This window comes from Macaca nemestrina, chromosome 2, assembly GCF_043159975.1.
Source record: "Macaca nemestrina isolate mMacNem1 chromosome 2, mMacNem.hap1, whole genome shotgun sequence".
NCBI classification, from domain to species: domain Eukaryota; kingdom Metazoa; phylum Chordata; class Mammalia; order Primates; family Cercopithecidae; genus Macaca; species Macaca nemestrina.
In genome coordinates, this window is record NC_092126.1 from 184,922,684 (window position 1) to 184,937,619 (window position 14,936).

At 40.4% G+C, this 14,936-nt stretch overlaps 1 protein-coding gene across 12 annotated transcripts in view; it reads right to left on the reverse strand.

Annotated features, from left to right (window-relative positions):
• The window catches only part of LOC105477456 (ST3 beta-galactoside alpha-2,3-sialyltransferase 6), a 61,154-nt gene that overhangs the window by 32,999 nt on the left and 13,219 nt on the right, over positions 1-14,936 (reverse strand). For 5 of the 12 annotated variants that reach the window (XM_011733963.3, XM_024791451.2, XM_011733964.3 and 2 more), the window contains exon 2: positions 8,603-8,771. The exons of 5 other annotated variants lie outside the window; for them this stretch is intronic. Coding sequence is in view for 1 of the 7 variants with exons in the window: in XM_011733960.3 (XP_011732262.1) it covers positions 823-880 (58 nt within the window). In the remaining 6 variants the exon portion in view is untranslated. Of the gene's footprint in view, positions 1-822; positions 1,249-7,177; positions 7,257-8,602; positions 8,772-14,936 lie in introns of those variants that run through there. 2 more of the 12 variants (XM_071092525.1, XM_011733960.3) reach the window with 2 other exon arrangements.

A 14,936-nucleotide genomic window follows, 5' to 3' on the forward strand; every position in this document is an offset into this window, starting at 1 on the left:
AATTTGATTCTTAGGCACACTAAATTTTGAGAATCACTGCTCTAAGACACACAATAGAACCATGGAAGAATTTCTGAAATACAGAGACTGTAACAGATACAGATCCCATAACTAGATGCTTTGTATTTTTTTTTTTTTACACCCTAAATGGTAGATGCTCAATGAATAACAACTGATTAGAAGCATTAAGATGTGTGAGTGCTAAGCCTGTGCCAAGGCATGTGGTAATTGCTTTTGGTATATTGCCTCATGACATCCTGACAACCACCTTGCAAAAGAAGTAGCAAACTTACAATTCCCATTTTATAGAGGAGGAAACTAAAACTCTGAGAGAAGCAATGACTTTGTTCAGCTGACAAGTAGCAGAATGAGGACTCAAATCTGTCTCTATCAGGCCACAGCCCATGCGTTATACTACCTCCCCCTAGATGTCAGCTTTCACAAATGAGCACAGGCCCCTCCTTTTGCTACCAGACTAAACATTACTCAACATTTCTCCAACTTGTCAATCCTGCAAGCTCCTTAAGCAATATCAGTTCTAGTAACTGATGAAATTGAGATAAAGCTTATAGTACTTTTGATTCAAATTCAGCTGAAATAAAAGCCTGTTACTCCCAACCCTGTTCCCAGTTCTGCTCCTCCCAACCATGCTAGCATTGTTTATAAAAACAAAACAAACTCTATGGAGAAACACTTGAAGAAATGTCAGGTTTTTTTCAGACTCTCCTAATGCTTTCTCAAACCAAAGGGAGCTTGCTTTTCCAACCAGCTAGAACAAAGCATGTTCGGCAACAATTCTAGAAACATTGTTCTACTCCATACCTTTACTAGGTGGCCCTGCTGACACCTGAGTCCATTCAGCCCCTGGACAGGCCTTCATCCATCCTGGTCTCTGCTGGTCCTTAGCTCACACTGACATACACTCCAGACCAGACTGTGTGGAACATGGCCAACAGATTTCACATCCTGCCTTCCTTCCTCTTTGCACTTATTACTCAGGGTTGTGATTATAATCTGCAGTCATACGCCCACATGAGCAAACCTACAACAGAACCTCCAGCTCTAGCCCTGATTAATGTCTAGATTTTTTTTGGTCCAGCCTCATAGGTCCCCTAAGCCTAAGCCTCACAGACCCAGCCATCTCCATATAACCTAAGCCTTAATGGAGACCCACAGGACTACACAGTGACAAATGGAAAGGCCCCAGTCCGCCTCAACTCATTTACTACCTCTCTTTTAGGTTTGGTCCTTATTACTAATCAGATAGTCCAAATGTGTGAGGGCAGCTTCATTCATATCCCAAGGATCTCCAACCTCTGGCAGCAATGATCAGGTAAATGACAGCACAGCTTATTAACCACTTACTAAATGGCCAGCACAGTACTAAGCCCTTTTCCACATAAGGATGAAATCACAGATATTTTCATCCCCATGCTAGATATGTTGAATACCTAGAGCACTGGCCAGAATTCAAACTGAAATCTGATTTCAAAGCCCACATTTTTAAATTGTGGCTTATAGAAAACTATAATAACCATATTTTTAAGAGTATGAACTGGCCGGGCGCGGTGGCTCAAGCCTGTAATCCCAGCACTTTGGGAGGCCGAGACGGGCAGATCACGAGGTCAGGAGTTCGAGACCATCCTGGCTAACACGGTGAAACCCCGTCTCTACTAAAAAATACAAAAAACTAGCCGGGCGAGGTGGCGGGCGCCTGTAGTCCCGGCTACTCGGGAGGCTGAGGCAGGAGAATGGCATAAAAACCCAGGAGGCAGAGCTTGCAGTGAGCTGAGATCCGGCCACTGCACTCCAGCCTGGGCGACACAGCGAGACTCCGTCTCAAAAAAAAAAAAAAAAAAAAAAAAGAGTATGAACTGTTAAATAATCATTTAATAGTATCTTTTAAAAATAAAACAAGGGGATGATACACATTAAATTATGCATTTATCAAACACACTTCTTTAGAAACACTATAATATGAAAAGCTATTAATCTCATAATTAAAGAGAGAAATCTTAAGGGATCAGTAGTCTGGTTGATGGGATTTTCTGCTGGAAGGATGAAGAAATTCTCAACAGGCCATAATTAAAGAAATAGGCCAGGCGCGGTGGCTCACGCCTGTAATCCCAGCACTTTGGGAGGCCGAGGTGGGTGGATCACGAGGTCAGGAATCAAGGCCATCCTGGCTAACACAGTGAAACCCCGTCTCTACGAAAAAATACAAAACAAAATTAGCCGGGCGAGGTGGTGGCGCCTGTAGTCCCAGCTACTCCGGAGGCTGAGGCAGGAGAATGGCGGGAACCCGGGAGGCGGAGCTTGCAGTGAGCCGAGATCGCGCCACTGCACTCCAGCCTGGGCAACAGAGCAAGACTCCGTCTCAAAAAAAAGAAATAACAAACAGCACATACAGATTTTTTAAACATACAATATTACAATGAAAAGGCTAAATTTAATCTGAAGTTATAAACTAATGCTATTTAATACAAATTAAGAAAAGACGCTGACATTGCTGAGTAAATTAATAGAAAATCTGATTTATGCCCCCCTCTAAAAATATTGAGTTGTGTAGTAGCAACAAATTAGATCAACTTGTATACATTCTGACTGATTTCTAAGTACATAACTGTTTCCTTTCTGCACTGCAGAAAGGGAACATGTATAATTAACTTTCTTTCCCTCTCCTCCCCTAGCTCTTCTGCTAATACAATGATACAAAGCTGGTTCCTACACGCATATGCACACACACCCTTCTCTGTGAGCTTTTCAACAAAGCCAGTGCTTTCACCAGATACCACCCTTAGCATATGTAGACAGATCTTTTCACTTAAAGATAAGCCCTCTGCCAAAGCAGATGACCAGATCCTCTCCTGAAAGTGGGGTGTGCTCACTGCAAAGAATATAAAAAGGAGAGAAATGACTTCTCAGCAGAATTTTCTTCTTTAATAGCACAGCAGGACACACTAAAATTATTCGGCTAATAGCAACTATATGGGATGCTAAAAATAAATGAACCGGAGTTCCTGTTTTCAAGATCTCTCTTCAGACTTAGGTTCATTGCAAATACACAAGTAACATTTTAGGGAACTTCTTTTGTTCCTCCTGTTTATTCAAATTTTCTTTCCACGCCCATTTATTCTCTTAAAGTAAAAATTGTCCCTGTATTCTCATATTAACATCCTGCTAATAAGATATCAGCTTCCAAGAAGCATTAGATGTTGTTAACAGGTTGATGACTGTGGCTACCGGTTTTTTTTTGTTTTTTTTTTTTTTTTTGAGATGGAGTCTTGCTCTGTTGCCCAGGCTGAAGTGCAGTGATGAGCTCTTGGCTCACTTCAACCTCTACCACCGGGATTCAAGCAATTCTCCTGCCTCAGTCTCCCAAGTAGCCGGGATTACAGGCATGTGCCACCATGCCCGGCTAATTCTTTGTATTTTTAATAGAGATGGGGTTTTGCCATGTTGGCAAGGCTGGTGTTGAACTCCTAACCTCAAGTGATCCACCCACCTCGGCCTCCCAAAGTGCTAGGATTACAGGCATGAGCCACCATGTCCAATCTGTGTCTAATTTTTAAAATTGGCTTTATTCATTTTTTTTTTTTTTTTTTTTTGAGACAGAGTCTCGCTCTGTCGCCCAGGCTGGAGTGCAGTGGCGCGATCTCGGCTCACTGCAAGCTCCGCCTCCCGGGTTCACGCCATTCTCCTGCCTCAGTCTCCCGAGTAGCTGGGACTACAGGTGCCCACAACCGCGCCTGGCTAATTTTTTGTATTTTTAGTAGAGACGGGGTTTCACCGTGGTCTCGATCTCCTGACCTTGTGATCCGCCCGCCTCGGCCTCCCAAAGTGCTGGGATTACAGGCGTGAGCCACCGCACCCGGCGGCTTTATTCATTTTTTTTCCTTTTCTTGAGACAGGGTCTCACTCTACTGTCCAGCCTGGTCTCTAACTTCTGGGCTCAAGTAATCCTCCTGCCTCAACCTCCTGAGTAGCTGGGGATAAAACTTTTACACACTAAAATTTACCACTTTTAAGTGTATCAGGTAACAACCACTGAAGTCATAATTCTAAACATTGTCATCAACCCCAAAAGTTCCTTTGTTCCTCTTTGTAGTCACTTCCTTCTTCCCACTTCCTGGCCCCTAGCAGCCTGATCTGCTATCACTGTAGTTTTGCTTTTCTAAAATTTCATATAAATTGAATCATATTATATATATCTTATTTCTGACTTCTTTCAATTAACATAATACTTCTTTTTTAAAAATGCTCAAGTTGTTGCTTGTACCAGGAGTTCATTCCTTTTCATTGCTAAATAGCATCCTATTGTATGGTCATACCACAATTTATTTATCAGTTCAACAGGCAAATACACATTTGGTATCTTTGCGATTTTTGGTTATTGTAAATAAAGCTTCATTAAACATTCCGGTACAACTTCTTGGGTGGATATATGTTTTCATGGGCCATGTAATAAACACGTTTATGTATGTTTTCATGGGCCATATAGTAAACATTTTATATGAAAACTTGATATTGCATGCTGGTGCCTATCTCAGTTTTTTAAAAAAGCCCTACCTATAGCAATTCAAATTACTACTGCTATTGAATAATACAAATCACTGACCAAGGTAAGAATCTCTTAATCTATCTCTAAATTAAGTACTCGACTTTAGGATATGGAGAATAGAGCTCACAGTCTAGTGAAAAGAGCTGTTATACTGTTTCAAGATGATTTCCATTATCTGCTAAGAGAATTAAAGCAAACTATTTTACACCTCTGTTATTCAAAGTGTGCTCCATGGACCAGCAGTACTGGCATCACCTGGGAAGTGTGGTCCATGGACCAGCAGTACTGGCATCACCTGGGAAGTTGGCAGAACTGCAGAGTCTCAGCTGCAACCTTTGATCCACTGAGTCAAGTGGATTTGGCAAACCCCATAGGATCTGTGTGTTTGGGAAGCACTGCTAGAGAAGGTCAGAGAGAAAGGGAATTGTATCCAACCGAGAAGATCAGGGCTTCACAGAAAATAGTTTTTGAGGGGAACTGGCAGCTCATTCTAAGTTTTATGCTACATCTTTTAAGAGTCTTTAGAGTTTGACCTTTTAAAGTTTTCAATCAACAGAAGTTTCTCTGAAGAAACTAGTCAGATTTCCTTTGAAAATAAGTGGCTTTGAGAAAAATTTCCCTCACCACTCTAGGGAATGTTTGTGGGCTGTTTTGTTGTTTTTTTTTTTAATTCCCTGGACACTGTCTTTCCTATATTATTTTCAGTCTTACCCTTCCATCCATTATTAGTGTCAGTATGATACTACCGGTAATATGTAGGATTCCTCCATTCACATTACACCTATAGGACACACACCTTATTTTGCATCTTCTGATTCACCTAAGTGCCAACTGAATCACTGGCCACATATTTACAATATTTCCAATTATTGCAATTTACAACTGGAACCCAAGAATTACAGATCTTAGAGCTGGGAAGACCGCAAGAGTTGGGGCATTTAGACACAGTAATGACTTATGTATACTACAGAAGAGGCAACCAGGATTTTGAAAAGTTTAAAGAAAAAAAAAATTGTCAAAGGCTATCTTGCTAATAGTAGCAAAGTTGGTAATAATGAAGAACATTTTACATGAGTTCCCCTCCAGCACAATTCCTGTCCCATTATGGGTGCACAATATTTACCTATTTGATGAGTAAATAAGTCAATAAATGAAGAAATAAATTACTATCCCCAAACCCACTCATCTGTTTTTGTTCCAGTCCTCTCTGATCTCTGTGGTTTTCAGTTCCAGAATCTCCCCTTGGGTGGCACTACACGGCCTCCCTCCTCTACTTCTCTGCCTGTGTTTCTAGATTTCCTCTTCTTCCTCTGTCCTCCTAAATACAGGTGTTCTCAAGCTGTTATCTTAATCCTGTTTCCTAAACCCATGTTCTCATTACTTCTCACCTTAGCTACTAGCAATGATCTCTAATCTTTCTTCCCTTTAAACCAGCCCACATGCTGTACTCAGCATAAAATCCTCAAAGTGCAGCTCTCACCTTGTCACTCTGCCTGGTATTTATGACTTCCATGATTTGGTCTTAATAATTCGTTGGTAATTTATTCTTTGTAGGTAGTAGCTTAAGATTGTTTGCTTGGCAATCAGACCCCCTGAGTTTGAGTCTCAGCTCTTCCTCTGATGAGTTGTATCACCCTGAGAATTTGCCTAATCTTTTTATACTTCAGCTTCCTTGGCTGTAAAATAAGACTACTACTACTTCCTAATAGAGCTATTACAAGTAGCAAATATAAAATACTTAGCTAAGTATCTGGCACATGGTAAAGACTCTCCTAATCTTGTTTTAATTCTTCTTTTAACATTAGTGAAGTATTAGCTTCCCATACACCAAGCGCTCCCTAAAAAATTAGCTTCCTAATGTCCTGGTAGAGATCCTGAAGAACTCATGCCTTTGTGCTAATAATAGCCTCAAAAAATTAAGTTTCCATTACTGTGCTATTATTGCTGCACAATCATTTTAACATCTTAAAGTATCTGTGACAGGAAGCTTTACTCATCTGCTTTTGAATATGAAGTGAAAGGCATTCAAAATAGTATTAATTAATTGGCAAAACTCATCTTAGAATTAGACCCTATTTCTGGCTATAGAAACCATATCTTTTTTATGCTTTTCATAATAAAGCTGCTCTGAAATTTAGTAAAAACAAAAAACTCAGATTTGTAAACGGCATTTCAAATTTATGTTTTGAAGCAAAAAAATAAAAATCAAGAACTCTACAAATAATCTGAGTTGGCAAATAGGTTTCATGAAATAGGTGTCATTCCATTTGGATCCATTACAATGTTGAGAAGAATTCAGATATTGTGTCCTAGGTGTTGAAGTAAATACCATGGTGACTTAAGCAATGTTTAACAAGGTAAGGATAAAGACTGGAATTGTTCTCACCCTAGGCAGAGATTAAGGACAGAAGAATAAACACTGTGCAACAGGTGCCAATAAAAACAGTTAAAATTAGGGCTGGGCATGGTGCCTCACACCTGTAATCCCAGCACTTTGGGAGGCCAAGGCAGGTGGATCACTTGAGGTCAGGAGTTCGAGACCAGCCTGTCCAACATATAGTGAAACCCCGTCTCTACTAAAAACCACAAAAATTAGGTGGACATGGTGGTGCGCACCTGTAATCCCACCTACTTGGGAAGCTGAGGCAGGAGAATGGCTTGAACCTGGTGGCAGAGGTTGCAGTGAGCCACAGTCGCACCACTGCACTCCAGCCTGGGCAACAGAACAAGACTCTGTCTCGGGGGGGAAAAAAAAAAGTTAAAATTAACTAGACACTTATGTAACTGTTCTAAATGCTTCAGACATAGACTTATTTTAATCCTCAAAACCAAACTTTATGAAAGGCTTTATCGTCATCCCTATCATACAGATAAAGACACTAAAGCACACAGAAGTTATAACTTCCCCCAGGATACTCAAGTAGTAAGTGACGGTGCTGAGACTTGAACCCAAGCACACACTAGAGTCCAGGAGCATCATAAAGACTCTCAAAATACTTCCATCTTTTTGATGCCAGAAATTGTAAAGAATGACAGGAGAAACAGCTTTACAAATCACCAAGATGATTACAGTCCAGATTCCACTAAATGGAGATGTTGCTGGCAGTAAAACCTGAGGACCCAGCCCTACCTCCAGCCTTGATTCAGGTCCTCAAGAGTTCTGCAAGTCCAATGGCTCAGGACCATGCTGGGGAAGGACTTTGAAACCCTCATGAGCAATCTCAGTGGGAACAAGCAAGAGCTTAAGGGGTTCCCTAGGACTAAATCACAAGACCATTGTGAGTGTCCATATTGGCCAGCACTACTAAAGCATAATGTTATCAGTCAATAAGTGTCTTTCCCAAAACGATCTCCAAACAAATTTGCTAGAAGAATCATTCTCTGATGAACTTTAATAAATCATTGAGTGCCTGCATATATTCATGGGTAAAACATGTAGCTCATTCCTGGTGGACATTTGAACTCTAGATTTCTTTTCAGAATAGTGTTATACATTGATGTCTGAAATCTGTGCAAAGGATTCCAAAACAGTACAAAAAATCAGCCTAAACAATTAAAAGGTACTTTAATGAAACTATCATTAATTGTTGCACGTAAAGACAGAGAGAGAACTAGAACTAATTCTATTGAGAAAACAAGGCCCAAAGAGGGAAAGCCTCTTGCCCAAGGTTATAAAGCTGGTTAACAGCAGAATTTCTATAATATTTGTGACACATATAATGTTCTAATTTTAAGAGTTTTCTTACTCCTAAGTATCGGCTAAGAAGAGTCCCAAAGAAGGTCCATTCAATTGAGAATAAAAACAGTATTTAAGACTCTCGTAGCTCAACCGTGGGATATGCCGAAGGGTCATGGGTTACATTAGCAGTCTTATAGGCCCCCAGCCTGCAAAACTAGTATGAGAAAAAATAGTAGGCACCTGTCTTCATAGAAGAGGGGATTTTAACATCACCCACAAGAGAAACATTGTATAAGAACATTACAAGTGCTCAAGTTTACATATAAGGAATTTGAGACAATGGTGGTGTTGCCTTTGCTTACCTGCACTTTTAAGAATCTGTGTCCTAAAGGCCCTCGGTTCGCAAAGGTGGAGAATTTGCTAAAGAGGGACCAGGCTGCCAAAGACTCAGGACGCTGCCTGCTGAATTGCTGGGGCCTCTGTTAGAAATTATCTAAGACCCGGGATGTGCTGCTTCCTCACTTGCAAATGCTGAAATAAAACATAAAGATAGTATGTTTCTAAGAATGGTTTAGCTGCCCCAGAAAAATGTAAAGTCATTTTTAAAAATTTAAGGAAAATGCCGCCGGGCGCGGTGGCTCAAGCCTGTAATCCCAGCACTTTGGGAGGCCGAGACGGGTGGATCACGAGGTCAGGAGATCGAGACCATCCTGGCTAACATGGTGAAACCCCGTCTCTACTAAAAAATACAAAAAACTAGCCGGACGAGGTGGCGGGCGCCTGTAGTCCCAGCTACTCGGGAGGCTGAGGCAGGAGAATGGCGAGAACCCGGGAGGCGGAGCTTGCAGTGAGCTGAGATCCGGCCACTGCACTCCAGCCTGGGCGACAGAGCGAGACTCTGTTTCAAAAAAAAAAAAAAAAAAAAAAAAAAAGAAGGAAAATGCCATTTTAGTAAACTCACTTCTGATCTCCTTAAAAATGCTTTACAGGATGATGAAATTACCAAACACCAAAAACAAAACAAAAAAATCCAACAGTACATATTACATTACTGTCTGCCTTTCAGAACTGGCTTTCCGAAGGACCCAGCTCAGTCTCCTTAAAAATAATAACATATCCAGCTCAATTAATCCCAAGTAACCTGGTAATGAAAGAACCATCTGTCTTATTTTCCAGCTTCTCTCCACACGTACACACAGCTTTCCTTTGAAATGCAGAGGTGAGGTGAGAGAAGTAGCTATTTCTCTGAAAATCATTAGAAGAGGAAGGGACAGAGGGAGAGTGGAGAATGAGGAGGAGATCAAGAGGAATAAAAATATCTAGAAGAAAGTGAGGGAAAAAGAAGTGTGGGTGAAGTATTAGAACAACTAGTTTAAAAATGTGCCGTGGGCTACTTTCTTTAAAAAAAAAAAAAAAATTGAAAAAAATCTCAAACCTCTCTTGCTACAGTTATTTTTACACAAAACACACACACACACACACACACACACACACACACACACACACACACACAATGCATGCTCTTTAAGAGGTTAAAAACAATTATGCTAAATCGACTCTGCCTGTGTGCTATAAAAGGCCAGCATGGTTTATGGGGTATTTCAAGTCCATTATTATGGTATTAATATTCCAGTATTTTGCCTATTTAAATTAAAGGCACTTGGAAAATAGCAGGTGCATGAATATCTCATTAACCCTGTGCTGTTTCTTAGAAGCAGAAAATGAAATTCCCACACGGAAGATACCCTCCCTATACTAGAAAAAACGGCAACATCCTTATTTTCAAAGACAAGATGTTGCGACAGATCTTGTTGAAATAACTCTTATCTTTTAAGCCTCCCCACACAATTTAGCTGCATTTTCACAGTCTATTATGCTTTCTTCAGTCTACTGTATAAGTCAAAGCCAGGCACAGTGGCTCATGCCTGTAATCCCAGCACTTTGGGAGGCTGAGGCGGGCAGATCACGAGGTCGGATCACGAGGTCAGGAGATCAAGATCATCCTGGCCAACATGCTGAAACCCCGTCTCTATTAAAAATACACAAAATCAGCCAGGCGCGGTGGCAGCCGCCTGTAGTCCCAGCTACTCGGGAAGCTGAGGCAGGAGAATCACTTGAATTGGGAGGCAGAGGTTGCAGTGAGCTGAGATCGCACCACTGCACTCCAGCCTGAGCGACAGAGCGAGACTCTGCCTCAAAATAAATAAATAAATAAATAAATAAATAAGTTCAGACACGCCGAAGAGATATTGCATGTTCAGTTCCAGACCACTGCAATAAAGCAAATATCACAATAAAGCAAGTTACAAATTCTTCAGTTTCCTAATGGATATGTTATGTTTACATAACACTCTCTATTAAGTGTGCAGTAATAGCATTATGTCTAAAAAACAATGTGCATATCTTAATTTTAAAATATTTTACTGCTAAAAATGCTAATGCTTAATCATATGAGCCTTCACTGAGTTGCAATCTTTTTGCTAGTGGACGATCTTGCCTCAGTGCTTATGGCTGCTAACTTACCAGGCTGCTGGTTGCTAAAGGCTGGGGTGGCTGTGACAATGTCTTAAAATAAAACAATGACGTTTGCCGCGTCAACTGTCATTTCCCTTTACGAAAGATTTCTCTGTACCATGCAATGCTCTTTGACAGCATTTCAGCCACAGTAGAACTTTTAAAATTACAGTCAATCCTTTCAAACCCTGCCACTGTTTTATCAACTAAATTTATCTACTATTCCTAACCCTTTGTTGTCATTTCAACAAAGTTCAGAGCATTCTCACTAGGAGTTGATTTCATCTCAAGGAATCACTTTCTTTGCTCCTGCCTAAGAAGTAATCCTCATTCATTAAAGTTTTATTATGAGTTTGTAACAATTCAGTCACTTCTTCAGGCTCCACTGCTAATTCTAGTTCTCTTGCTATTCCCATCACATCTGCAGTTTCCTCCTCCACTACAATCTAGAAGCCCTCAAAGTCATCCATGAGAGTTGTAATCGACTTCTTCCAAACTGCTGTTAAAGTGGATATTTTGACCTCCCATGAATCACAAATGTTCTTAATAACATATAGAATGGTGAATTCTTTCCAGAAGGCTTTGAATTTACCCACATCCATCAATCAGAAGGGTCACTATCTATGGCACCTATAGCTTTACAAACTATATTTCTTAAATAATAAGACTTGAATGTTGAAATTATTCCTTGATTCATAGACTGCGGAATAGACGTTGTTTTAGCAGGCATGAAAACAACATTAAACTCTTCATACACCACCACCAGAGCTCTTGGGTAACACTGTAGAGCAATAATATTTTGAAAACAATCTTTTTCTTCTAAGCCGCAGGTCTCAATAACTGGCTTAAACCATTCAGTAAACCATGCTGTTCCTTTATAGCACACAGGCAGAGTAGATTGAGGATAATTATTTTTTAATAGATGGGGTCTCCCTATGTTTCCCAGGCTGGTCTCGAACTCCTGTGTTCAAGTGATCCCTCTGCCTTGGCTTCCCAAATGCTGGGATCACAGGCGTGAGCTACCACACTTGGTTGATTTAGCATAATTTGTAAGGGTTGTAGGATTTTCGGCATGGTAAATGAGCACTGGCTTCAACTTAAAAGTCACCAGCTGCATTAGCCTCTAACAAGAGGGTCAGCCAGCCCTTTGAAGCTTTGAAGCCAGGCATTGACTTCTCTCTAGCTATAAAAGTCCTAGAAGGCATCTTCTTCCACTTCTACAGAAGACTGTTTTGTCTACAATGAAAATCTATTGTTTAGTGTAGCCACTTTCATCAATTATCTTAGCTAGATCTGGATAACTTGTTGCAGCCTCTTCTTTAACACTTGCTGCTTCACCTTGCACTTCTGTGTTATGGAAACTGTTTCTTTCCTTAAACCTCTTGACTTCCAACTTTTCTTCCGCAGGTTCCCTTAGTCTTCATGGAAAAGAGAGCCTTGTTTGGGATCAGGCTTTGGCTTAAGAAAATTCTGTGGCTTGTTTGATGTTCTATTCAGACCACTAACACTCTCTATATATCAGCAACAAGGCTTTCACTTTATCATTTGCGTGTTGACTGGAGTAGCACTTGTCATTTCCTTCAAGAACTTTTCCTATGCATTCACAACTTGGTTAACTATCTCAAGAGGCATAGTTTCTGGTCTGTATTGGCTTTCAACATGCTTTCCTCACTAAGCTTAATAATCATTTCTAGCTTTTGATTTAAAGGGAGAGATGTGCAACTCCTTTCACTTGAACACTTAGAGGCTATTGGAGGATTATTAATTGGACTAATTTCAATGTTGTTGTATCTCAGGGAACACGGAAGCCCAAGGGGAGGAAGAAAAACAGGGAAAAAAACTGGTCGGTGGTCCATTCAGAACACATAAACATTTATAGATTAAGTTGACTGTCTTATAGGGGTGTAGTTTGTGGTGTCCCAAAACAATGACAACAGTAACATCAAAGATCAGTGATCACAGATCACCATAACAGATATAATAATAATGAAAAAATTTGAAGTATTAAGATTACCAAGATGTAACACAATGGTAAGAAGTGAGCACATACTGTTGGGAAAATGGTACCAATAGGCTTATTGGACAAATGGTGGCCACAAACCTTCAATGTGTAAAAAGCAAAATAAAATAAGCCATGCCTGTAACTGGCTCTAACTGCTTCTTTGCATCTTTACTTCTTTATGAGGGCTCCCATGACAAACAAAACTTGTAAAATAAATGTGCATGCTTTTCTCCTGTTAATCTAACTTATGTCAATTTAATTATTGGACCCAGTTGGGACCTTAAGAGGATGAAGGTGGGGTTTTTCTACCACTACGTTCTCTGTTAGAATATACTTATTTTTAAAAATTCTTAGAAAACAAATACCTTAAAAATGGCAAATATTTTATTTCAGAGGCCATTTATGAACTCTAATGTCCTTCAACAGGGAAATAATTATGCTTGGCTATTATGAAAATCATATAGTAACATAAAAAATAGATTTTACCAAAGAAAGTTTTTAAAAGTTTACTACATGAAGATTATTTTTATGTGTTAGATATATGTGTATGTAACACCTTATAGTTAATCCTCACTTATTCATAAATTCTTGGAAACTATGACTTCGAGCAAAGTAAGGTATACGAAAACCAATTTTTTTCATCAACAATAAAATAACATTGAACAAAAATGTTTTGCTTACGGTTGTAGTTTCCAAAAACCTATTAATGACATTAAATGAGAATGTACTGTACCGAAAGGCATTAAAGAAAAACAAAATCAACTGATGTGCTGAGTTGTAGATTACAGAGGATTTTTTTAAGTACATAAATGTTTCAATTTTCAAAGAAACTAAAAGTGCTTATTTTCATATATCTCTATATACATTTCACTTTTGAAGTGCTAAGTAGCAAACCCATTTAGAAATCAGGAGAAAAGCGGCCGGGCGCGGTGGCTCAAGCCTGTAATCCCAGCACTTTGGGAGGCCGAGGCGGGTGGATCACGAGGTCAGGAGATCGAGACTATCCTGGCTAACATGGTGAAACCCCGTCTCTACTAAAAATACAAAAAATAGCCAGGCGTGGTGGCGGGCGCCTGTAGTCTCAGCTACTTGGGAGGCTGAGGCGGGAGAATGGCGTGAACCCGGGAGGCGGAGCTTGCAGTGAGCCGAGATCACGCCACTGCACTCCAGCCTGGGCGACAGAGCCAGACTCCGTCTCAAAAAAAAAAAAAAAGAAATCAGGAGAAAAGCAAAGGAGTGTTGTTTAATGCCTACTACTAGAGAAGTCTTCACCATAAGCCAGAAGTTTGAACCTAAAGAAATTATGGATCATGATATATTTGTGCCTCAGGATTATTCTCTCCTTAAATGCACAGAAAGTACAGTTCCTGAGTTTCTACCATCTTCTATCCACTATTACTAATTACTAACTATAGAATCCATCACAATTTTAAACTTGGAAGGGTCCTTCAAGATTATTTAGTCTGAGCCGGGCGCAGTGGCTCATGCCTGTAATCCCAGCACTTTGGGAGGCCAAGGAGGGAGGATCGCCTGAGGTCAGGAGTTGGAGATCAGCCTGGCCAACATGGCAAAACCCCGTCTCTACAAAAAATAGAAAAATTAGCCGGGTGTAGTGGCAGGCACCTGTAATCCCTGCTCCTCCGGAGGCTGAGGCTGGGAGAATTCTTTGAACCCGGGAGGCAGAGGCTCCAGTGAGCCAAGATCTTGCCACTAAACTTCAGCCTGGGCAAAAGAACAAGACTCCGTCTCAAAAAAAAAAAAAAAGTTGTAAGGCAGTTTAAAGTCAATCTTTTGCTAGTATGCTCTGCATAGTTCCCTATTACTAACCAAAGTCTAATTGTTGGGCTGCTTTTTAAACTGAGGGCTCTTCTATTTTATCAAAGAAGAAGGAATCTTCAATATGCCAAAGTTCAGCATAATGAAGCCTTTATTTACAACTTGCCACACTATTTGGAAAATCAGGATTTCATTTAAAAAATAAAGTGAACTGATTTTTTTTTTTTCCTATCAAAGATGTTTTTGGGGCCAGGGGAACTGGGAAAAACTGGACACCAGAGGTGTGGCCCCAATCTGGGTCTGGGAGGATGAATAAGAACACTTCAGCAGAGACCCAGGCAAGGTGCAGACGGGCAGCCCTGCAAGGCTCAACCTGGAGCATGTCAGGAAGCAAACTGGCTCAA